Source organism: Hetaerina americana, unplaced genomic scaffold (assembly GCF_022747635.1).
Source record: "Hetaerina americana unplaced genomic scaffold, ioHetAmer1.1.p SCAF_13, whole genome shotgun sequence".
NCBI lineage: Eukaryota > Metazoa > Arthropoda > Insecta > Odonata > Calopterygidae > Hetaerina > Hetaerina americana.
In genome coordinates, this window is record NW_027286403.1 from 14,414,828 (window position 1) to 14,442,336 (window position 27,509).

The window sequence follows — 27,509 nt, forward strand, 5'->3', positions numbered from 1 at the left end:
GGGGGAGCCGGGCCGCCGGGAGGGGCGGCAGATGCAGGGCGGGCGGCCGTGGATCGATAGCCGAGTGGGCGGCCAAGGTGGGTGGGGGGAGTAGGAGGGTGCCGCCGGCTCGGAGGGCGGCGGATTAGAGGGGAGGGGGTAGAAGTCTGGATGGAGGAGGGGGAATGGTGAGGGGCGGAGTGTGGGTGGGGCGGAGGGTGGGGGGATCAATGGTGGGAGCATCATTTTTGTCGCTGGATGCTCCACGAGTTTTTGGCCGCATCTTCGGTCGTATCTTTCGGGCGAGAGGAAGCGTTTACGTCGCAACGGGGGGATTGGTTTACACTTTGGCGAAGTTTCGTCGCGTTCCAGTGGCGGGATTTATGTCCCATACTCCCGTCCCCCAGAATTTAAGGATACCCCATTCATTGCACTTGGGCGGTTAAATCCGGTTTTTCCTAACTTATGGGATGATTATATTATGGTTTATTCTCCACTCTTTCCCCCAAATTAAATGTTTCGTTTTGGTCCATTATCACCCGGAGTCGACACTGCTTTAGTGAGCACGTACGCGTGTATGTGCTACTTTCAGAGTATTCGTGTGTGCTGGGATGCCAGCTGCCGATATCCTCCGAGCAGGTTAGAGCCGTGGATTATTCTCTTTACGAGATCTCTTTATTATTTTTCGCTAGTACAAGATTGATTTTTACAAACATATCTTTTGAGGTGAGGTGAAAGAAAGAGAAAAAACAACTTTGCACTTCCACACACTTTTTTAATATAACACTGTAGTGTATAATAGTGTTATATTAAAAAAGTGTGTGGAAGTGCAAAGTTGTTTTTTCTCTTTCTTTCACCTCACCATGAAAGAATTCCACCAAGTTAAGCCTGAAACTGTTAGATATCTTTTGAGAACTAATTCTTCGCTCCTATTTGGCTGATTCAGAATAAACAAGCAATAAAAATGTTGCATGCAACATTTATCTGATTTTTGCAATCATTTTTTAGGAGTGGATTTGAATCGTTTTGCGTTTGTAAGGCGAATTAGTTGGAGATGACGATTTATATCTCTCCCAAGGAGGGAGAGGGAAAAAAATCAATGAGCTGCGGTCTGGTTACATAAACTTCTAAATTTTGACGGTAAAATCCATTCCATTTTCCGACTGAATCAAAATCTCCCATTGGCACCAACTTAGTGGTCATTGAGACATAACTTTCCATTTATTTTCATCGATTGAGGGGCGTAGTGCTGGTGAACAAGCTTAGATTTGAGGTACATAGGTTGATGTTGTATGAAATAATACATGACAAATGCCAATAAAAAATAAACAGAAATGGAATAGAGAACAAAAAGAGGTATTGGGACAACGGTATTTGAAATGAGAGGTAGAGAGGCCAAAGCAATTCGGCGTTAGTAAATATTTGGTGCATTATATTTTTCAAATTTGAGTTTAAAAATATTGTTTTTGAGCCTAATAACTGAATTAATGTTTCTATTCCGAAGGCCTTTCCGAGTAAGCGAGTAATTCTAATCTCTAAATCACTTACAAAGCGCAGTTTTTCACTCGCTCACAGCCCTATCTGTGAGTGAATTTGTTCAGTGCAAATAAAGTCTTCGCAAACACGTGCCGGTTACAAAAGATCATGTGAAATACGAATTACTGGTATACCTTAGACAAGTTAAATATGTATGAGCCTTAACCATCACATGCAAAATACCCGATGGACATGCAAGTGTTAGCTTAGATTTTATATGCTTCAAGCATATGAAATTAAAATGGGATTTAAACTGGTAATATGCATTAAATTTGAGACGATTCCCGTAAATGTATTTGAATGAACTCAACTTTATTAATTCATGTTAAATTTGATACTCACACGCATAAAAACCTACCTCGCTGAAATGCTGAAAAATGCTAATTTCCGTATTTTTTCCCTTCGGTAAATAAAATGAAATGCGTTGTCTTTTAATAGCATATCACAATTCATCTAGGCTCCTATTATCCCACGTAATCAGCTCTTTAAGGACACAGAGGATACAATCAGAAGGCATATATATAGCCTAAGATTTATACCTAGATGCGAGTTCAGAAATTAAGTAAGGTCTGGTGCATTCCCGACTATTGATTATAGAAACTTTTCTCCGTTTTTCCACCGGTTGAGGGTCTCACCAGACCCACCGGGTGAGGATCTCAATTCTGGCCCCAGACGGAGACCCGCACCCGGTGGAAGACCTGAGAGGAATACTACGCCATGAAGTTGAACTTTTGCTGAAAACATTAGCTCTATCAACACCTCCTTGACCGATCGAAAACCAGTTCGCATATTAAAGGGTCTAACTTCGAAAACTGCCCCACATCTTGATTTCATATTTACATCTACATCTACATCTACATAATACCCCGCAAGCCGCCGCAAGGGCGTGTGGCGGGGGGTGTTAGGTTACCAACCGTAACAGAGAAAAATACCACATGCTAAAAAAAAAAAAACACGGAAAATTACACCCACAGCAGCGCACACACTCATGCAAAAATCCCTTCATCCAATACTCATGCAAACACATATACCGCAAAACAACTAAAAAACTGCACCCCATGATGCAGCACGAAAGACATTCTACAACACGGAAGCCAGGACACAACAAGCAAGAAATTGAAACATCACTACCACATGAAAATGCACCACGAAACACTCTACCCCCAAAGAGTCTCTAATTGGCAGGGAATGCGACCCAACGTTGCAGGTAGCAGGAATTTGCCCCCGCGGAGAGGGACGAGGGATTGAAAGGGAAACTTAAAAACAGATGAACGGAACACGAATGAGGTCATTCGGAAAGAATGGGTTATTATAGCAAAACACATAAGGTTAGTGGAAGAGCATGCATTTAAATACAACTAATTATTTTTTAGACGCTGAGGGTGGCAAGTGGAATTTTTGCTATCTATAACCCTGCAGTTGCTATCCCGTATTGTCCGTGGGAAGAAGGAGTCCTTGAGTCGGCTAGTTCTGGCATCTATTTCCCGAATTTTATATGCATGATCCAAGCGACCAATGTATGTAGGAGTACGAATAATTTGCGATACCTCGGTGCTGAAACATGCGGATCTAAATTTATTTAATAATTTCAATCTTGCATTGAATCGTCTCTCAGCCAATGATTCCCACCCCAAATCCATGAGCATTTCGGTGACGCTTTGCGTTTTATCGTAGGAATTTTTTACAAAACGGGCTGCCCGGCGTTGAACCTTCTCAATTTCCCGAATGAGACCTTTTTCACTCGGATCCCACACGCTGCATGCGTATTCTAAATGAGGCCTTACAAGAGCGTGGTAACAACGTTCCTTGACCTTCGAGTCACTTTTGCCGACAATGCGTCTAATGAATCCCAATTTTTTATATGCTTGACCGCAGACTTTACGTATGTGAGTCCCCCAAGTTAAGTCTTTTGTGAATGTGACACCTAGGTATTTCACCGTATCAACTACTGCTAGGTCACCTCCAGATAATTTGTAAGCAAATCCCGTTGATCTTTTAAAGAAATTTACCACTGAACATTTATTATAATTTAGAGTCAATCCCCAGTTAGAACACCATTTAGTAATGCAATCTAAATCCTGCTCTAAAATAAAACGATCCTCATCCCCAGATATCTCCCGATAGATCACCGTGTCATCCGCGAACATCCTAATTTTACTTTTCACTTCGCGGTTCAAATCGTTAACAAAAATCAAGAAAAGCAACGGCCCGATCACACTTCCCTGAGGTACCCCCGACGTGACTCGAACGCTGTCGGAACTCGCGCCATCAAGGACTACCCTCTGTTCCCGCTCCGAAAGAAAATCTTTAACCCAACTTATGGCGCCCTTATTTATACCCGCGGCCTTTAATTTATGAATGAGTTTACCATGTGGGACCTTATCAAATGCCTTTTGAAAATCTAAGAAGATGGCATCCACTTGCCTACCTCTCTCACCCGATAAAAGTAAATCATGTGTAAATAATCCTAATTGGGTTTCGCAGGAGCGAGTTTTCCTGAATCCGTGTTGATTGTCACTTAAAAAGTTAATATTGTCAAGGTGTCTCATTATTGAACTGACAATTATGTGCTCTAAGATTTTGCAACAGATAGAAGTGAGAGATATAGGTCTGTAATTACTGGGATCCTCCCTGTCACCACCTTTAAAAATAGGCGTTATTTGCGCGGTTTTCCAAATCTTGGGTACTTTGCACTCTGTGAGGGATTTTTTAAATATAAATTCAAGGTACGGGGCAATGTTTGGAGCTAAATGTTTTATCACCCTAGCTGGTATATTTTCGGGACCCGGGGATTTGTTGGGTTTAATCTCGTTAAGCAATTTTAGAATTCCTTGTTGGTCCACTGTTATTTTTTCCATGGGTGGAGTATGCATTGTTTCTTGGAGATATGCGGTGGCAACATCATTCGAGAAAACGCTTTGGAAGAATGAATTTAGGATGTTAGCTTTACCCTCACTGTCTGTATGAATTATATTGCTACCATCCCTTAAGCAAGCCACGGTTTGTTTACTCCCATTTACTTCCCTAACATATGACCAGAAAGCTTTGGGGTCAGTGTCCAAGTGCTCGCAAAGTACTTTGCGTTTAAAGTCCAGTAAAGCGCTACGTAATTTTGTTTTGGTTTCAATTTTAGAGGATCTATATGTGTCCCATAATTGTTTATTCTCAGGGGATGATGTGTTCACGCCTGCCCTCTTTACCCTAGAGTGTAGCATTCTCTGCTTTCGAAGGGCTTTTCTAACGTCTTTATTGTACCACCTGGGGTCGCGATTTGCTTTAACGTATTTTATAGGTATGAAATCTACGATTCCTTTTTGCATGATATTGACAAATTCTGTCCAAGTTTCTTCCACGTTGACATGACTTAAGCGGGTTTTGAACTCGGGTAGTTGAGAGTTTAATTGATTGGCAAAAGATTCAAAGTCTGCTTTGTGGTAATTATAAATTTTTCTTTTTGGTTTAACAATCATTTTTATTTCTATGTCCAAGTGGACATTAATTGCTCTATGGTCACTCAAGCCCTCATCAGTTGATACACTAATAATACGTTCAGGCGTGTTTGTAAGAAATAGATCCAATATGTTCTTTCCACGGGTGGGCATGCGTACTGCTTGATGGAGGGAGTTTCTTTGCACCAATTTTATCATGGATTTGCAAGATTCGCGATCGCGGGTCCCAGATTTAACGATATTGTTGTCCCAATCTATACCAGGGAGATTAAAGTCGCCACCAATTATGTTTATGCTGTTATTATATTTACGTGTAAAATTGTAAATTTGATCGTTGAGGGTGTGAAGTGTTTTCAAATCTGAGTCTGGAGGTCTGTAGAAAGAGCATAAATTTATGTTGGGTTGATTGGTCCGTATTAAGGTGCACCAAACACTTTCTATGTTATTATTTTCAAATGAAACTTGTCAAATTTAAGAAGTCCCTGCTAATCCACAAGGCATCCAAAGACTAGAATATATTAAATGTAAAATCTATTTTAAAATTCGACTACAGGGTATAACTAAGTAATAACTGATCTATCCTTCTCGTACTCGTATAATGAAAGTTAAAATTAAATACGCATCTCTCGATAGTCAGGAGTTATTGATAAAAAACTAGCACGGTTTCAGAGATACAAAATTCCGCGAAACACAATTTGCACTTACAGGTATTATTCATGTAAAAGGGGACAGATAGTTCGGGATAAAGGGACATAAAAATATATTTGGCTAAATTATTGGTTTTTTGAAACTTCGTGTTCAAAAGGTAAACATAGATGATGTATCCTCAAATGCAGTCAAGGGTAAATCAGATTCTACCCAGTGAAGTTTCATAGAACCTCATATTCCTTCTTTATGTGAACGGTATTAACTCCACAATTTATGTTAACAAATACATGTTTGACCACCACACAGTAGTGGACATAGACATCCGTAGTCCTTAGATTAAAGTGGCATTAACAGACGACCTCAAAGGAATGCAACGTGGGTGCGCCAAGTGACCAAATTAAATTTCAAAAGTGTGCGGTAGAATTTTTGGAATATGAGTTGGTCCCTCCCGAACGGTCTACACTGTCAAAAATACCGAAATAATAAATGTAGACTCGATTAAATACTTTGGCCTAAACCTAACGCCCGTCAAACACGGTTGACTGGGCGAAATATGTGGACAGGTTAGGAAACACTAGGATTTCTTTAGAGAGTATTGAGGAAATTTAAGGAGAACGTTGGAGATTTATTTTACATTTCGCTGGTCATGCCTCATCTAAAATATGCTGAAGGCATATGGGATCCTCATGAAGTTGAATTGATTGCCGTATTAGATCGCTTGCAGCTTATAGGATACAGATCTGTGAAAAGTTGTTATGATAAACTTAGTATCTAGCGTATCTAGACCATTAGAGGAGACCGATTGGCATTTACTCCCTGAAGTGAGGTTAAATTTAAGATTAAATCTCTCTTTTGAGAGATAGTCGAGGTCGATTCTTTTTGGAAAGCCATTTGTAGATGAATGTATCTAACGTTTTACATACGTATCCTAAATAAGCTTTCAGTTTTATTTTCTTATTATATCCGATTTTCTGCTATGACTTAACTTTCACAAATTTGGGTAGGCTACGTATGTGAAACGTTAGATGCATTCATCTACAAGGGGAAGCTACCCAAATTTGTGAAAGTTAAGCCATAGCCGAAAATCGGATATAATAAGAAAATAAAACTGGAAGCTTATTTAGGATATTATTGAATGAGATACATAGTTATTAAATTTACGTTAGCCATTTTTATGACACGCGAAAACTCATTGCAAGCTACCATTAAGTCGCGTAAAGGCAACGTCACTCATGCACTCATTAATGTGTGATACTGAAAGCATTCAAACTGTAGAGAAATGTAAAATAACATTTGTGGCTTGGCCATCATGAACGTTACTTAATATTCCATTAGTTAAACCTAATTTCTTCATCGCTGTAGGCATGAGCCAGAGCGAGTGAACTGTGCTTGGAATTGGCACAAAATCAGAATTATACCGCGGCAAGAAATGAAAAGCTATCTTAAATAATTATACGCGTAATGCGGCGGCTAATTAGCCAGCATATTCCATTAGGGGCTAAAAATTAATTGGGCACTTTTAAGGCCACGAGCAGAGAAATTCAGAAACGTGCCTCGTTGGCCATGCGGAATGATGCCCTAGAGGGTGTGGGAGGGGCTCTGGAGGAGTTTGCGGAGGAGGGGAGGGTCGAGGAGGGAGCGGCGGGGCGGTGTGATGGGGGATGGCAAGAGGATTGTGGAGGGGCAAGGGAGTGGAGGGGCAAGAGGAGGAGGAGTAGGGCTAGAGGGTGCTCGGGTCGCCCGAGTGAATCTCTATCCTTTTACTCAATTTATTTTTTTTCATTTATCTTTAATTCTATTCTCGTCGAGTTTATCTGGCTCCAAAAATCCGGTAGCTTATTTTTCACGATTTATCGCTTCATCATTACATAATTTTACCCAAACCTTTTATTCCCTTCATAGCATTACGCGACGAATAATCCAGGTTGTTCCTCCGAAATTGTTAATCACGCAGATTCTCATGTGCATTGCCTACCACACGGTGATTTTTCTGTGTGCAGCTTCAAATAACTAAATAATAAACTATATACACATGCGTGCTTAAGGGAAGAGATATTAGGATAACCTGAATATATCTCATTCATTGTGTGCTATGAAGTTTCGTTTTTATCATAAAAAATCTGGAAAACTCCTTGATGCAGGAAATTATTTTTGGAATGACAAGGTACCTGCTACTTAGATTAAAATTAGCAATGATTTATTTGGTGCAACTCCTGGAGGATTTCCGGGTATTCCTGTCGACTCTCTTTGCCTGTTATTCGGTAAAATCCACTTCATCTGCCACCTAAGGAACAGATTCTTCCCCCCCGTTGCCCACGATGGCATGCTGCCGGTTCATTTGGGGTTTGCTGGGGTGGATAATCTCTTCGCCCCTCGACACTTAGGGGAGCTGAGCTTCCCTAACCAGTCTGCCAGTATGCCATCTTTAGAGTTTCTGCATAGCGGATTGTGTTCAGCAAACAAAAATGACGAATCTTTCAATTCTGACTCAGCTAAAATTTTAAGGCCATTGGAAATTCGAATCATTTTGGCAGTATACAGCGTTACAAAATACGATGTCTTACTCTTTCATCCCCGGTCATCGAGTAAAGAAATGTACCATGGTTTTTAAACAATTATTTATTTATTTTAATGATCACTACCTTCTGCTGGGAATACAATGTGGCCAATTTGATAGTTTTAGGATTATTTGTTAAATAAATAACTCAGTTTACTTTTCAACGACCTGGTACTCAAGTGTGCATGGATACGCCATTTGCCTTGCTTGAATCTCACTGATTCACAGTTTATCAGGACGTACTTAGCTTAGGAATGAAATGAATGGACTCTAATGAAAACCTTGGCGGATATCAAATGAGGATGCCTAACTAGGTGTGCGACGAGTTCAAATGAAATACATCTATATAATACCTGAAAGCCACCGGAAACTTGTGTGTCAGGGAATAAATAAACGCCAGATAAGCATAGCATGCAGCATGCAGCAATGAGTTAAAGTCTGTTGCTTGAAAATATTTTTAATTAAATAATGCATTACCAAATTTTGTGAGTATCTAATTCGTGGAAAGGAAACTATCAGCATTTATAGAGAAATCGTGAAGGCAAAGAAATAGCTTGCAATCCTCGAAATGCAGGTATGTCTAGTTGATAAGAAATAAAATAAAAAGACGGATGAATAAGTTCGAGAGAAAAGGAAAGAATACCGACACCCTTCCAAAACAGATAACAGTAATTAGCATAGGATGGTATCCGTAGCTATGGAAATGGAAAGGAGAAAAGGCAATCTATTAAGTCCATGGTAAGCCTAAGATTCTGTTGATTGTTGAGGGGATGTGAGTTGTGGATGTTTTTCTCATAGCATCCTAGGAAAAAAAACTCATTAAAACTATTCCCTTTGCAATATATCTCCCTGATCTAGAATGTGTTGCATTGTCTTCAATAATTGAATGACGTTTTCAAAATGTTCCATTCTTGGAAAAATGGACATGTCTCATATTTACTAAAGATACTCAACCTATACACTATTCTATGATTCTGGATTGGTTCCCACTTAAATGCTTCAAATTTTTTAGTCACGCTACTGCTTCTGTCAGGACTTCTTTTAACAACTCTCTCCACTCTACGGTGTACGCATTCTAGTTCTTTTACTAAGTCTACTTAATTTTCATTCCCAAAACTAACTTAATACTACAAGTAAAGGGCAAAGAGAGGATGTTACTAGGAATTATCCGTAAAAGCCAGAAAAAGTGGGTGGAGTATATATTGGAGGGAGTGGTACGTTGAAGGCTGTTATGGGAGGGAGTACGTATGTTAGATAAGCGGGGAAGAAAGAAGGGAATAAGTTTTTTAGATAGAACGTAGACAGGCAAAAACTAGGAATAAATTAAAGAAATAATATAGGGCGAACAAGAGAAAGCATCCCGATGCCTAGAACATAGCAGTTGTTAGAGAAAGCCCAAAACCTACTTTTTTTATAGGTGGAATTTCTTAAAACATTCCTGGTGAGTCTCATCAAGCGAGTATTATCAACAATTTTGCGTTTTTTCATCGTATGTCATATCAGAATTTACCTTCTTAATATAACCTAATTTTTACTCGTTTCTCGTATTTCGTTTCGCTGCATATTCACCATTTATGTTTACACCGGGAGAGATGATTGTTAAGATTAATACCTGGTTTTTCAAGTTTATTTGAAAAACTTGTTCTAAATTGATGAATGGTCTAAACATAGTGGCGGGAATGTTTTTCAAAAGTTCACGGATAAACATGCAAAAAATTTCTAATTGACGTTTCTAATTGAGAAAATTGCAACACTCTTCGAGTTTTACGAGCACGTCCGGAGCCTTCGTATTATTATCGGACCGGCTGCTGATATTTTTATGCATTATTTTGTCGTCACCAAACGGGCCAGTCTCACTCTTATTATGCTTTTTTTATCGTTAATTATCAATATGAATAAAAATGACCCTATGCTAATTCTTTAGGGAAAACCTAACAAAAATTTTATCAAACGTATCGTCAAAAATAACGCGTTGTTCGAGACGGTTTAAGAGTTATCTGATATAGTATGGAACATTACAGTGCGTCTTAAAGGTTTTTAACTTAGAGATTGATATTCCATGAGGTACTTTGTCGAGTATCTTTTAAAACTCCGGATATATCGATACAGCCAGAAAATTACTATCACCCGACACTAATCATCGTGAACCGAAAGAGCGATTTATTTATCCTTTCGGAATCAATGCTCTTTTTTATCGATAAACTCTGCCAGTATGTCCCATAATAGATGTAGGAAGTATACCATAAAAATATGCTTTAGTCTCTTCTTATTAAAATCCCATATGTTCGGCATTTTTAAGGCGCAATATCCTGTCTACTTTTCTTGTAAGTACCGGAGAAATGAAATCCCAGATTTTTTCCAGCAAAAAAAATTGCCCATTCCATTCTTATTCCAGGCTTATCCTACCCTTGCATGTGCTCCATCATTTTGGATGCACAAAGGTATCACTTGAAACTTAAATATTGACTACAAAATAGCAATGATAACTATTTATTGAATAAGGATAGCAAATATATTAGAAATAGAAAAAATATATTTTTTACCACAGCGTATTTTTTGCCCTAAATTAATGGGAGGATATCGAGAAAGTTGGTGGACTAAATGATCAGATGTAATCATGAGTTTATAGTTTCATATTGAGCGAATTAACGGCAATATCATTTGTGTCAAGTATAATTTCCCATTATTAATGTCTAAGAATATTTTTCTCATGTTTCATATGGCCTCTTTTTACTCAATGCTTTTCCTTTTATATTTATAACTATCTCTTTCCGATAATTCCACGTACATATTCCATTCTTTAAGTCCAAGTGAATTGACGCGTAATACATAGAGAGAGATATCTATTAAAATGCACTTGTCAAATAACTGCGGCATGAAAATTTTAGCAATCTCTTTTAATGACCTGCAGATATGCCACATAACAACTATTTGTTGAAAACTTCGTTTTGCCGCTTTCATGTTAAAGCGTTATTATTTTATTAGCGTTTTTCATAAAATAATGACATCCGTTGATGGTCATCTATTCGAAAAAGGCATTTATCAGCACTTACATACCTGTATATATGATTGAGCGTTACCATTTCGTACTAATACATGTTATGATGGGTTGAAGATGAAGCCCAAAATTTCATGAAAAAGTATACTATTTCAAGTGTTTTCACCATGTTCTAATTTTCTGATGGTCTGAAGAAGTTATAAATAATATTGCTACATGGAATTCACGTTAAAGTATCGGATATTGGGAAAAACCTTGCAGCGATATCTCCTCAGAGATTTGGAATCTAATAAATGCTTATGGCATATAATGTTAACTGCGGAAATTATCTGTGCCAAAACATAGGTCCGAAGATCGGTTCTTTAAAAAAAATCTGAATCAATCTGAACATTAACTTTTATGCAAATTTAATAAAGCTCAAATTAAAAATTTTCATGACTTAATGCCAACATCAGAGTTTTTGTTTCATCTTCAAAATAAAGAAACTGATTAGCAATTTATAATTCATGCAAGACACTGTCTCAGGCGTTACTTGGTGTAAGGCTTTCACAGTAAATGAATGAAGATTAACTTTGCAGATTCCACTGGACTATTCATTTTTTCACGGCCATCACTTGATGATGTGGCCTTGCAGCGAAATCATGGCCTTAAAAAATAAAAAGTCCTGTGGAATCTGCAAAGTTAATTCAATTTATAATTCGGTTGAGCAGAAATCATCAAAAACTTAATTACGAAACGGCATGTGTTATCAACTTTTAAGACTCAGTCGTTGTCTTCTTTTTTTCTTGTTAAGTTGTTTTGCGTGAGCTATAGAAAGTTAGCAGTAATCAATTCTAAAGATGAAACGAAACTATTGCTATCGAACTTTCTATCTGTGTATCGCCACAAGTGTCATAGCTTATTCGAAGTACATATAGTATTTGCCAATGGTTCAACTAAAGCTAAGCAAAAAGCATGAATCTAAGATAATATGTATTTTACATTAAATACAAAAAAATGGTTTGGTTTTCTATGAGTAGACTCTTCGGCCATTGACCTTTGAGTCCGGATCAGTTCAGGGTGATTCTGGATACCCCCAGATTCTCTCAAGGTGTATGATTTTTTGTGCATTAACACCTTTGTAAATGACAGGCGGCACAGGGAAAAAAAATTGTCCCCTAACCTGAATATTTTTAATTACACAATGCAGAGTCCTTAGTTTATAAAGAGTTTACTCCTGCAAAAGATTGTGACGCTACGCAGTAGATGGCAACGAGGCTTATCTGCTTAGTAAATTACTCTATGCTGTAAGTACAACTTACAGCATAAATTAATCGGTTCTCTGCGATAAAAGGTAATGCCAATTGACCATTGTTTACAATGATCCCAAGTACAAGTGTATGTCTTCTTGTATATGTCTTCGGCGTATATGTATGCATATGTCTTCTCAGCCAACTTAGAAACGTGCCGCTCATTCTGCCTCCGGTTATGTCGTGACACAACGCGGAGGTGGGCAGGAGGGAGGGAGGGTGGTGTGACCAGTATTAATTCCTCCCTGCGTACGCCAGGTGGTTGTTACGGCTTGGTGATCCCTGTACCATTATTCACAAGCGGACTTGTACTTACAATGATATAATGATTTTTTTCTTTGGTATTATTTGAAAATAAATTTTGTATTCATACTCCCGGCTATCTACAAGGTTTGTAAAAAAAGTATCGGTAACAATATTTTCCTGAAGTGTGCGTAATATGCTGAATGCAGACCGTCGGTTAAGTGTAAGCATGATCGCAGATCGTATTGGCATTGATAAGATGACAGTAAACACCATTATCACTGAAAATTTGGCGATGCCAATGATCTGCGCTAAACTCGTCTCGAAGGTCTTGAGGGCTTGAGACTTCAAGGTAACCGAAGTCGAAAAACGGCATCACGATGATTCCGCAAGCCCCATACAGTGCCGTCATGGCACCAGTAGACTATTTCCTATTCCCAAAAGTGAGATCCTCCCTCAAAAGACACCACCATGGGACCCGTGGGGCCGTCAAACAAGCTTGCAGGCGTATCCTTGAGGACCTTCCGGAAGCCACCTACTTGGGAGTTCGTGGAAATTTCCTTCGTCGTTGAAAAACGACGGAAAAGTGTGTAGACGCTCATATGATGTACTTTGAAGAATTTTGAGGCATTGTAGCAATGTCAGAAATAAATCTATTTTTCTGAAATTCTTCCCGAAAAGTTTTATACAGACCACGTACTGATTAATTTGACCTCATATAATTCCATAATTTAATGCCTGATGCAACTTGATGTAACAGTACCGAATACGGGATCAAGTTGTAATGTGATGAATAAAAGAAGCCTAACAGACTGACATTCCGAATAAAATTTTGTGGAATAAAGGGCAGCGTATAATTTGCCAATAACGACGAATGATCTCATGTCGCCGTGATTTTCCACCAGAATATATTAAACCATGATTCTGAAAATGAATAGGATTTCGTGCACTCTGGGGTCAAAATAATTTGTTAATCACAAATATGGAATTCGTTTTTAATTAAAAATGATACAATTTTTTAATTTTTGTAGTTAAATTAACATTTATGGCCCATCGCGCGAAGCCATCCAGTCCACAACCCCCTGGCGTGCGAGCGGTAGGGAGTGTAGGGGTTGTACATACTCCACGGTGTTTTGAATAGCACCGCAATATAGGTATTCCATCTCTGGCTCTAAACTGATATTTTGACTACCCCGTCTGCCATACGCTCACATTCCCATCCGTCCCTTTTCTCGACCGTTTCCACGCAGTGCAACCCCCCCCCCCTTTGACGTCGCATTCGAGTGACCAAAGATTTCTCGTGAGCTAACTCTATCCTTACATGTCAAAGCCAACATTCGGTTAATTACCGTAGTTACGGCATCAGATAATTTTTCGCACGATCTTATTGTATATTTAGGGTAGACGACCGGAAGCTGAGGTCATTTGCTCCATTAGGAATGAATGGGAAAGCAGGTAAGAAACCAGGCGTTGGGATTAGCCTACTCATAACGATAGGCGCCAAGGAGTCCACAGTTTAACGTTCCATCCGACGGACGGCGTACTCACACTTAAAGTGCTTTTCATAAAGCACCTCAAGTAGGGATCGGGATACCACTGGAAAAAATCTGCCTCTTCCAGGATTCGAATCCAGGTTCCCTGGGTGATAAGAGAGTAAATTCACCACTGCACTATCCCGATCCACGCGATATAATTATAAACTGCTCCTCCACGTGAGACGAGGTTTTAATTCCGGGGTGCGGGGTGGAGGAAATAGTTTTTTTTGGTGATTTTACCTGTTGGCGAGGGTGTGTGGGGCCCTGCGAGGTGTATGCCTGGGCACTCCTCCCTCCTTCTCTTCCTCGTCCTCCTCGTCCTTCGGGCCCTCGTCCTCCTCGCTCGCCCCTCCGCCTTCCGCCTCACTCTCCTCGGCCACGCTGCCCTCGGCCGCTGTCTCCACGCCGCCCAGGCATTCCTTCGCCTCCGACGCCGCCTCCACCTGCAACAGCGAGACCGTCCACGTAAAGCCAACAACATCGGCCATCCACGCACCCTTGGAGCACGCGGGGTGGTCAACGGGAGGGCGAGGTTGTCCAAAGGAAGGATCAATTCTTCCTTGAGGGCTCAAAGTGTCGAAGCCATATCGAGAGCCGGTATTCCGGGCGCCCTCAAATGGCCCATATTCCAAACAATATCGGTGAAATGGTAGTGTTGCGAGGTCAACAATGGTATACGATGGTAATGTAGAGATCTGTACACTGAGTTTAGCGACTGACCGTAGAATTAAAAATCTTACAAAATGCCAAATAGCACAAATTTGGTTGGATATTTTCATTGGTATTTTATGGGTACCCATTGAGACAATGAAACATTTAATAAATGTATTTGAGGAAATGAGGTGAGCAGAGAAAACTGGTTCTAAATCATTCATATGAGAAGATTATCAGCTGGTGCATAAGAGAATATTTAGAGGTTTCTCAGTTCCTTTTACTTTTATTCAATCATTCAAACGTGTAATTTTAAAGGAATGAGAATTCATTGGAGAAGTGAAGCAATTTGTGTAGGATAAAGTAAATATTGAACTTTGAATATTGAACCGTTTTTCGCTCCCAATAGGCTGAAAGTAAGTCATAAAAATTGGAAAGTGAAGCAAGCATGCAAAAATGCAAGTCCAATGGCATTGACAAACTGCGCGTAAGAAAAAATTTAGGGTTAAATAGGATCACTTATACTTTTTACTACTTATAATGAAAAGGATGTTACTTTTATGCGATGTAATTGACTTGTTTAACTATATATATATATATATATATATATATATATATATATATATATATATATATATATATATATATATATATATATCGATGATATAGAAACACTCACACGAGCAGTATAATATTTGGACGGCACAATAGAACACAAATAAAAGAGTAACACTCAAAAGGAAACTCGCATTGTAGATTGTTTAAACTTTCGGCCTTCTCCGAGGCCTTCTTCAAGTAAGACTCTTAGTCAGAGTCTTACTTGAAGAAGGCCGAAAGCTTAAACAATATACAATGTGAGTGTCCTTTTAAGTGTTACTATTTTATTTGTGTTCTATTGTGCCGTCCAATTATAAACACACACACACACACACACATACATATATATATATATGTGTGTGTGTGTAAGTGCTATTTATTGTTATTATTATTTTAGTTTAATTAATTAAAAAACTTATTTCACCTTTATTGTTATATATTGAACAATTTTTGTTTTTATTCATCTTCAGTTTTATATGGCGCTAGCATAGATCCAGGTATACCGGATTCAGAGACAGAAATGGCCTAAAAGGATTGGAGTTGAAAATCTTCGTGGGAATAGATAAAATTCCTGCGCAACTACTTCAGGATTAAGGAGAACGTGAAAGGAACGCGGTAAGTCGTAGCTTGGTTGGGGGAGGAATTGGGCAAGAAGTTCGTCTGATCTGTTTTTTCCCATCCCAAAAACGAAAAGGCAGCCATATTTGAAAACTATGAAAAATAAGTTTTATTTCGTAGACAGATTAGGATCATAAAAATAAAATAGAGAGGCGGGAAAATAATAGGGGATGATGAGTTAGGGTTCAGAAATGGGAGAGGCACGCGTGTTGCTATTGCATTAATTAGGTCATTGATTGAGAGGAACGTGGAATACAATAAAGATATTTTTTTTGCATCACATAATTCGAGAAGGCTTTCTGTAGAATAATTGGGTATAATTAATGAATGTATTGCAGGAAATAGGATTAGATTGGAGGAATGGGCACTAAAAGTAACCTGTGCATATCTTATATGAGTGGAAGATGGAGAGTGGAGCTGGTTAGTGTAAGAAAAAGGTATTATTAACGGTTATCCATTTACTATCGTACTTTTTAACTTATAGGGGAAGGGAATGGTAAAAGAGAGTAACTGTGGATATAAATGAATGGAGGGGGGGAATTCATAAAATCAATTAGATTAGCCGATGAGCAATTTTTAGTGTAGTCTGTCTGCGAAGGAGTTACAAGTATTACTGACCGGATTAAATAATTAGTTTGATAGGTATGGAATGAGAGTCAATGTAATCCAAAGAATTATTATGGTTGCCGACAAAGCTCATGGCTGTGATGAATATTAAAATAGGAAAGCAAAAACTAGTGTAGAAGAAACATTTTACATACCCAGGCTTTGTTTTGGACCAAGATGGTCAAAGCAGTAGGGGCAGAGGAATGAGAATTGCGCTAGGCAAAGTATCTTTCGGAGAGTTGATAAAAGAGACATTAAGTTAGTATGTTTTCAGAAAAGATTATTGAAACGTTATTGTGGAGCGGGGAGATTGGAGATTTTAAAATATTGGTGTGCAGGAGGATTTAAAAAGTGAAATGGCTACAGAGGAAAACAAATGGTGTACTTCTGAAGGAAATGGTACTGTTGTGAGAGATTCAAAGGGGGTAAGGATGATAGATACGAACGTTTTGATTGGCGATTCAATGTTGAAGAATATGATAGAGGGTAGAACCCAAGGCAAGTCTGGAAGGATTTAAGGAGTAAGATGGGTATGTTCGACGGATTTATGGAAGGAAGGGAGAAAGTATGCCTGATTGAAGAAAGGTTTATTGCACTGATGGATGTCAGGTTGTTTTTAGAGAGGCAAATAAATTTGTCGTTTTTCAGTCCCACTTAACCTACCTACCTAACTACCAACACCTTCTTTAAAAGGTAGAATATTATTAATAACAATCATATTCATACATAAGAAATACATTGCATTCATTGAACACTGATTTTAGGCAATTATTTATTTTAATTTTATTAAAAAATCAAACTAAGTCTATGAGATGCATTTGTCCCAACTCCACCTAAAATTTGGCAACTCCTCGTGAGGACTTTCTACATGAAAGTAAAAACAAATTAGCTCAAAGAAATGGAGTGGTCAATGTTAAAATAGTTTTGGTCCTTTGCATCTTAAATCGCTAATCATCCAAGAATTTACGATGATTTTCTACGGCCTATTAGGATAGATGTGAAACGTTGCCTGCTCTAAGTGGATTCGTAAAAATTTCAAATCATTAGTGGGAAACAAGGCGTCCCTTAATTGTACACTTCAAATGGAGTCAAAATGGAATGTGTGAAGCTAAATTTACCCGCAGTATTAAATCACAAGCGTTATAATCACTGGAAGAAAAGAATATTTTTGTTTTGCTGCTGCTGATCTGTGAGATCGCTTCCACAGCTTGATTATTTCACTTTGTACTTTCCTCAGACTCACTATTTAATCACCGCATACATTTAACTCGAGAGTTCTAAGTGGGGGATTAACTTTTACCCCGTCTCTCTGGAAAAAAGTAAACATTTTCGTGGATTCACCAAGTATCTAGCAGTTATTTTCCGCATTCCTTAGATAAGTGGGAAAGGAATTTTGATATTTTATCCTCCCATACTACTACTCTTTTCACTTATTTCTTTTGTAGCGTGGATTACAAATATTTAATTTTCTGCCAAAGAATGCCATTGTGTTAACATGTAATCGCAATAGTTCTTATAGAATATGCTATCGGTGGAAATGTTAAGATAGCGCAAATTTCTTGTCTCTTGACGTTAAAAAGATAATTTATTTCCTGAAAAAAATCATCACACTCATTTGCAGCAATGTTGTATTTTTTCGGGTTTTCCGTCTACGTTGGTCTGGTCATGTGAAATTGGGACCCAGTGCTTACTCAACATTGAACCAGTCAGCATACGAACCAGGCGAACTATGACCTTCCTACTAATCAATTAATAATCATGCCTGATTAATCTTCTTTAAAGAAACGATATGAGTTCTCCGGTCTTATAAAATATGAATTTTACTTTAGAAAGCTGCACAGTCAAAAGTAATACGTGGAAGTCTCAAACTCAAACGAGGCTTATTTTTTGCGAGGAGACATTTTGTGCCCACGCGTAAGCTGTGTATATTTGGAGTTGTTTCCTGAGGTAAAAATAAAATATCCTTCTCACCATTAACGTAGATACTATAGAATTCGGGGGTTTTTATAAGAGAAGTGCTAGAATTCATTTAATTATGATTTTGTACACGACAATGCAGAACAAGCTGATTGACGTTTCCTCAAGGATTCCTAAATTTGGTGTTCTTAGTGAGAGTATTTTTTAAATAGACATTTAATCGAAATAAAATAATTAATCTCAAATAAAAATACCCAGTCCCATCACATCTGGGCCTCCGGAAGTCAATTCATCTTCGAATAAGGAAATATTGTTCTTTTCTGAAGCCCCTTGAAAATGTTTTTATTAGAACTCGGGAATAAAAGAAACTCTTACCCAAACAAGTGACAAAATCTAATTCAAACAGCTCATTACATTCTACTCATTACTATGATTTTCGTTTGCCTAACCAGAGAGAAGGACATAGTTTCGAATAGGACTATATTAAAAGCTTTTATTTGTGCCTCTACAATTTAAAATGTAGCGATAATTCTGAAAGAGCCAGGTTTCATCATAACGGACGCTTGGCTCTAGACGCCACAATAATAAATAAACGTGCTTGGGAATTTTGAGGTATATAAGTCAGACCTTAATAAAGCTAGGGACGAATTTAGGATGAGCGTAATCAATCGCCAGAGTTTCCCTAGAGCTGGTGCAAAAATGGCTTATTTAGTACTAAATTAGTACTAATGGATTGAATCATCAGATTCGAAGGAATAAAAATGGGAAGACTAAAGATGAAATGAAATGTAGGACTATAAACAGAGACAAAAAGAAATGGGTACCAGGAGGCAGAAGAAAAAGAATGAGTGAAGACGGAGAAACGGATACAAAGAAGAAAATGGGAACATATTCTGAAAGAAATAATGAAACTTCAAACGAACTAAAGGAGCAGTAAATAGAAAATAGCAAGGGAACAATGGACCATAGATGAGGTGATTAGGATGTGAGACGAGAGAAGGAATGGAAAAAAGTAAACACAGACTTAAGCAAATGGTAGAGGAAGATATGATTAATAAACAAGTGGGAAACTAATACTTTGCAGAAGTGCGGCGGAAGACGCTATGAGACGAGAATATTGAGAGTATGCAAAGGAAGGAAAATATTTGTGCAAGGTACAGAAAAGTGAAAGCGCTATCAGGACGAAAAAATACGGCGGGTTTGCGGATGATTACGATAGATAATGGGTATATATTTAGAATATTTTGTGCTGTTGAATATTTTTTAAATTTAATTGCGAACCGTGAGAAATAGAAACGGCAGTTTGGTATCCTACAACAACGTTTAGTTAATTTAACGGGTGACTCTGTATGGATATTAAGCATTACAGCACCTTGGAGGAACAGCTACAGAACATCTTGGAGGAAGGAATCTATTACAATGTCTTACACGAGTATCCTCTTTTTGGAGAAAGGAAAATCACTGCATGAATTATGGAACACAGAGAATATATCAATCACGAGGTAGATAACCAATATCTACCCGAACGACTTATCCTTCTCCCCCTTTTAAATGGGGTTTACATTTGCTCGAAACCGTAAGGTTTATCACCTTGATCATTACACAAACTTTGGAAACCATAGTCGGAGTAAGTTGTAGTGCTACCATTTAAAATCTTGTCTTATTATGGATATATCAAATTTTAATCGAGTTACACCTGAAGCCACAGCTATCTGACATCAGTTTATTTTCTTTGAGGTGGAGCAACAGGCCGAATCTTCTATATATTTTCCCAGTGAAGACTTTGAGGGGAAATGTTATCTCAAATCTTTAATTAACGTGTTACTAATTGTTCATGTTGAATCTATCTCGTTTGTATGCAATACGATATTGTGTTTCCCATAAATATAGTACAATATAGTAAAAGGTCTGTCCCAAACGTAGTAGGGCTGAGTCTTTTAAAAAATATGTATTTCCAGAATTGGAATTGCTTTCTGGAAGGCAACGCCCGGAATGCTGCCCGAAAGCTCCCTCGTCACGGCCTGTTGTAACGCTTCCACTGACCCGTGGTGACGTCTTTCAGCACGGATTTGAGGTGGGGTAAGAGGAAGATTTGAGGTGGGGCATGGTCTACAAAATTTGGATCTTCTCGCACATGGTCGAGAAGCTCTTGGCAGGTCTGCTTGCGAGTTTCCTTCTGTTCGCCCGAGAGTACTCGCGGCAACGACTTCGCACACATCTTTCTCATGCCTATGTTTTCGCTCGCCAGTCTATGGACAAAACTTTAAGGAATGCCAAGTTCATCAGAAGCCATGCGAACACTTAATATGCGATCCCTGTCCAACGAAGCCTTCAGTCTTGCAAGCTTTTCGTCACTTTTTGAGCTCGAAGGGGGTCCTGAACGTTGTGCGTCTTCAACATCTTCCTTACCCTGCCGAAGCAACTTTTGTAAATCAAAAAAACCCAATCTACCTACCCATGGCCATAAGCTGCCTTCAGTACGTCCTGAATCTCTTTCCCGTATTTGCCCAGTTTCACGCAAAATTTGATGGCGTAGCGCTGTTCCAATAACCGGCAAATGACGGATGGTCTCGTTATAAAGGTTTCGCAAACGAACGATCAACACTCCCAAAATGCTGGAAGCCAACCGCCACCGGCCTACAAGCTTTTCTTGAAACTCCCCTCCCTCGAACCCAGCCAGAGAAACCGTCGTCCGTTCGTCCGGCCGATCCGGGAAAAAAAGTCATACTACTTTTGCCACAGACTTTGTAATGCATTTATTTACGACTCTAATTCTAAACACCAATATTTGTAGATATTGCCGGCGTATTCAAAAGTTTTTCTTTCCTTATTGTTATTGGAAAGCATGGTAAATTCACCAACTTTAGGATTTTCTCCGCGACCAGAGTAAATACTGCGACAGATGAGTAATTTAATCACATTCTCAGTGTCGCAATATTATCCAATGCGTGCCATGTGAGGTCCCTCGGGGAAGTTAAGAAACTTTGTGATTCATATGGTTTCATAAAATTCCAATGTAGTATAATGTTTATGTCAGTGATAGTGGAGTTTCAATTATCTATTGTTATTACAGTTATAAGCTGCAAGATGGTGCACCGGCATTGCAAGATCTCTAACCAACTGCAAAATTTTAAACCCGAGAGTGAAGTGCGAGCACGAGACCTACGGCTCTTTTTGAGATCGCATTAACCACACGATGACTTGCTTCGTCGCAAATATGAGGCATTATGACCTACTGAGATCACGTCATGCACTTTGTGTCATCACTATCGGCTTAATGAGGTAATCAAACTTAAACTATGGCTAGTTCAACGCTTGAAAGTCCCTGAACTATGGCACTTTGAGATTATCCAGTTGATATCTTTGCTATGAAAAGAAACTTCGGGATGCCACATGCCTAACTCTCGGGTAAAATAGAGATAAACATTTAGGTTAGGTTATACACGTGATTCCTTCAAAATTTTCAATGTAAATAGACTCTAGGTATAAAAGCAAAGATATTGGAACCGCTTGGAAATATAAATGAAATTGAGTGGAGCGTGAGAGAAATCATGATTTCCACAACTGCTTTTAAATGTTTGCTCTAAAATTTGAAATTTCCGAACTCAATTCAGTAAAATTTGAAGACAATTCATGTCAATATTGATTAAATTTATTACCAGAACCCAATTGGGAGTCGTAAATATCTGATTTTGATGGTTAAGCTACTTCGCAATATGATTTTCAATCTGTTTGCATAAACATCATTGTGGAATGAATTTCCAAGAGATTAATTCTCTCCAATGACCTTTGAGATTTATAAAAACTAGATCCTAAACTGGAACTATCTTAGTTTGTATAGGAGAGTTTCAGCAATTTGAAATATAAAGATCTCTAAATAAGATTCTTGAAATTTTTTACTTTTGCTAGTTTTAGAAATCAATATTTGTTAGATGAGATTGAAATTCTAAGTCCATTCAAATACTAAGTCCATTGGGTATGCTACGACCAGTATAAGTGGTGTACATGTAGCGCCAAGGTATGCCTCAGGATGCTCGGAGAGGATTCGAGAGAAAGTCAGTAGTGACACCGATCAGAAGTCGACGAGCTGATGCGGGTAAAAATACGTAATGTAGCTCGTCGTTTCTGCTGCAAGAAAATGTACTGCTGATCAATCAGACTGATAATCAAAGGAGTGCTCACCTCTAGGCCAGTGGTCAATTGTCAAAAGGTAATTCAAAAAGTAATGATAAAAGAACAATGATGAGATTGTCAAATACAATCACTCAAGGTGATACATTGCCCATAATAAAATCCTAGCCCTATCGTTAGAATCCGAGCGCTTCCCCACCGATAGAATATTAGCGATGAGATGGGAATTCATCGATAATGTCTATAACGTAATGGAAATATCTGCACTCACCATTCTCCGTCGATACGCATACAGTACTCATGACTGTTATAAATATATGGATTGGTATTTATGTGTAGTAACAGAGTGCACTAAGATCATCTATTACCCAAGAGTATGTACGTACGATTGAAAAAACTCCCACTGTGCACACTGATTATAGGGGTATTTAGAAATGAGTGATTTCGCATGAAATGCTGACGAGACTTCTGTAGGTCTTTAGTGCATTTTACCAGTTTAATTTAACCATAAATTGCCAAAATGTGCTTCTTTATCTTCATATTCCATATTTTTGTGCCTAAAATAATCAAATCCTGGCAGATCATTTTTTCATAATTATATGTTTTACTCTTGTGATGAATCAATCTCATAAGGTAATATTTCGAATGAATTTCCTTTTTACTTCTACTTCTACTGCTATTTTGATTTGGTGAATCAGATTGATGATTTTGGGTAATCCTGGATCATATTGCAGAATAATTAAATCTCGCTCAAGTGATCATGTCATGTTACAGGCCTACCGAAGTTCATTTACCATGGTCGCGAGCCTATTCCTGGCCTACGAGTCTAAGAATTTAGTTAACTAGTGAACTAATACACAAGCCAACGAGCCAAGGGTGTGCATACTAGAATTTATGAATCAGCGACTTGGTTAAAGTACAATATGTTGCGTCACATAATTTTTATTTACGTTTGATTGAATGATTTCGCCATTGAAGACGACTATGGCTGTGCCGTTTATAAAAACTTTGTAAAACAAAATGTGGTTTAATAAAACAGAACAGGATTTCGTAAAGTTGAGCTTCCAGCATTGGATTACATTTGTTGACTTGATAATACTACCTTGATCAAAAATTTCCCGGAATTTATTCAGAAAATTAAAAATACAAGTTTATTCATCTAAATCTATATTGTCCCCTTCAAAGTAATCCCCATCGACTGCAACACACTTATGCCAGCGCTTGATCCAATCCTCGAAACATTTTTTATATTCGGTTTTCGGTATGTCCATCAGTGCTTCCTGCGATTTTTCCATTACTTCCTCTCGGCTGCTAAAACGCGTTCCCCGTAATGGTTTTTTAACTCGATTGAACAGAAAGAAGTCACAGGGAGCCAAATCAGGTGAATTCGGTGGCTGTTGGATGGTATTTGTTGCATTTTTCGTCAAAAAATTACGAACAATGATAGCACTGTGCGACGGTGCGTTATCATGGTGCAAAATCCACGAGTTTTCTGCCCACATTTCTGGTCTCTTTCGGCGAATTGCTTCACGCAAACGTCTCATAACGCCCAAATAATACTCTTTGTTTACTGTCTGGCCTTCTGGCAAAAATTCATGATGCACTACACCGTTGTAATCCATGAAAACCGTCAGCATTGCCTTCTTTTTTGACTGAAAACGACGTGGTTTTTTTGGTCTCGGCTCATTTGATGAACGCCATTCACTTGCCTGATGTCTGGATTGCGTGTCGTACTCATAAACCCACGTCTCGTCTCCAGTAATGATCCTTTTGATGAATGTGGGATCGGATTCAGCCTCGCAAATCATGTCTTTTGCGACGTCAACACGGTCTCTTTTTTGCATGAAATTGAGGTCTTTTGGCACCAACTTTGCTGCTACACGACGGAAACCCAAATCATTAACCACAATGTCTTGGGCGGATCCATAGGCAATGTTCAAGTCCTCCGCTATTTCTCTGATGGTTAATTTGCGGTTATTGACCAACATTTCTTTTACTTTATCAATTTTTTCACCGACTTTCGATGTTGATGGTCTGCCACTGCGTTCATCATCTTCGATTGACTCACGACCACTTCTGAACCGCTCGTGCCACTGGTAAACGACCGTTTTTTTTAGAGAAACGTTGCCGAAACACTTTTCCAACATTTCCAACGTCCGTGCGCCACTAAATCCGTTTTTTACGAAAAATTTAATACAAGTTCGTTGTTGCAAATTTAAATCCATTTCTGAAATTGTAAAAATCGCCAACACACACAGAGATAGATGTACTCTTGGCTACGTAACTTTTGCAAATGTCAAGTTATGACACTAAGATTTAAAGGGAATATCAACAACAGATGTACCAATTTAACAAAAAAAACAGAACTCAAATCGGAACGATGGGAGCGCCACACGGTGGTTATTCCGGGAACGTTTTGATCGAGGTAGTAGAAGAACCCAAGAATTCAAAAATTAGAATTTAGAAAGGTAGAAAATATCGTGGAAAGGTTTTGGTAAAACAAATTACCCTCGCATTGGGAAAACTTCCCTTGAATAAAAATACCTCCAATCGCCGATTTTTACTGAGAGGCTCTAAAATATTTTCGCATTTCATATTCCGAGTGCCTACCTGATGACCGTTATGCCAGATAGCTATTGACACAATGGTATCAATGGGATGTTTCCAGGGGAACAATGAAAGTAACAAGGGTCTTGAAGCTTATGGATAACTTTCTACAGCAAAATTTGGGTCGATGTTATACCTTAGTCATGGTTTAGTAATTACTTACATTAGATAAGAGTACAGAAATTGAACCTCCAACGAAGAGTTTTGAACTTAGCTTCCCCCTTCTGCTGCAAATCACTGTGAAATAAACGGAGCACCCGGAAAACGAAATAGCCGAATCATGAGGTTGCGCCAAAGTCGTAGAAATATTATAAATTATAGGTAGAAACTTTCGCAAAATTCCAACTACTTTAAACTATCACTGCAAACAGACAAAATGGTATAGCATTGAATAAAGGATAGGATTCCATTAATATGTTAGACTCAGGTGGGAATCCATTTGATTTTTTTAAGCTACGATATTTATATTGTGTGATTCCTTGTGTAAATACAAGTATGCACTAAAGCAACCGTAGGCGGACGGGAAATCAGCTGTATCCAACAATGTATGCGTGATTTACGAACAATCTAAGGAACCTGTCCATGTGGCGGGGTGAAAGTCAGTGTTGGCTGTCGGGTAGTGGAGTTAGACAGCAGTCAAATATTTCAAATCTTACGGGGATGAAATGGTAAAAGAGGCATTGGAAGAGCTGGAGGTAGGAATGAAAGTAGTTTGGGAATTCACAAAATCAGTTTTATTCAGGAATATTCAAGGTTTCGTTAGTAGTCAGTCAAAGGATTAAAATTTTTACTGATCTTAATACAAAATCATTGTGATGGGTATCGGGTTGACAAAAAATCAAGGTTGACAAAAAACAGATGCTATGGGAATTTCGAGCAATAGTTCATTAAACGTTAAAATAGGAGACCATCCACTAGTGAATATGAAAAAATATCCCGTGGAAAATTTTTTTTGCGAAATTACACACTCATATTAAACATTGTGTTTGATTGATAAGTATTTCCAATGAAAAGTGAGCTAACGAAAGAACGTTATGAAAGAATGTTAAGAAAATGTTGGTGAGCACTTAAAAATGAATATTGTTTAGCACGGTTGAGACATTTAGTTTTTGAAAAAAGATGATAGGCATTAGTTGGTGACTTTTGAGATGAGTGATAAAGGTAAAATAAACGGAAAGGAAAACAAGTATAGAATTACTAGATATAGTAGGGGAGGAGAGAATGTTGTTGAGAGACATTCTCTGATCTAAAAATTGAAAATCAAGTTATTTACAATCTATTAATGTAATCGACAGAGTCAACCTATGTATATTTGCAGGGTATACGTAAGTAATGGTTTTGAAGAGCTCTAATTACACGCTATTATTTGTGATAATGGGTGTCACTTTGCGCAACTTATTGAGAGCATATAAATGAAGAAATTTAATGTTTTAATTCTGTGAATTTTAGAATGAAATACACCTAGTTCAATTTAGTACTTCAATTGAAATCTTAAACGTGCAACTATAAATTATAACCCCACCTCACCCATCAAAACAACATTTAAGTCGATGACCACGACTTGGCTTATTTTGAACATCACCGTTTCTAAACTTCACCATCGCTTAATTAAAATATTTATTTATATTTCATATATGCTGTGGTCATAGTTATGAAATTATTGCATAATCGGTAAATAATTTTTAATACAAATTCAGATTAAATCCGTAAAACCCTGAGATTATAATTAGAAAATGTTTACCCTGTTAATTTTTAAAAGAGATGTAACTTCGCTGTGATTCGCAAGTGCATTGTGGATTTGAATTAAAACCGATGGTTGCATCCTGTTTTCGTATCAACTTTAGGGATAATTAGATACGAAACTCATCACCATACATTATTTGGTAATATAATGAAACCCTAAATTTTAAATAATACTTCTTCAGCTTAGGAACATAATTAGCTAATTTAGCATTGACGATGTTCCTTTGATTTAATTTATGACCTTATTTGTGATGTGTGTGCATGGCGAGGCTGTGTATTTATTACTTTGAATCAATTGGACCTTTTTGTATTTGACTTCGAATATGGATCATATGTTAAAAGTACCTATGATATATTTGTATCAACATTTTATTTATATCTTTATGTAAACACCACTGTAGATAT

The 27,509-nt window shown here is 38.1% G+C and overlaps 1 protein-coding gene across 1 annotated transcript in view; it reads right to left on the reverse strand.

Annotated features, from left to right (window-relative positions):
* The window catches only part of LOC139686162 (diencephalon/mesencephalon homeobox protein 1-like), a 188,581-nt gene that overhangs the window by 43,146 nt on the left and 117,926 nt on the right, over positions 1–27,509 (reverse strand). Inside the window, exon 6 of the mRNA XM_071583346.1 lies at positions 14,475–14,677. Coding sequence (XP_071439447.1) covers positions 14,475–14,677 — 203 coding nt within the window. The remainder of the gene's footprint in view (positions 1–14,474; positions 14,678–27,509) is intronic.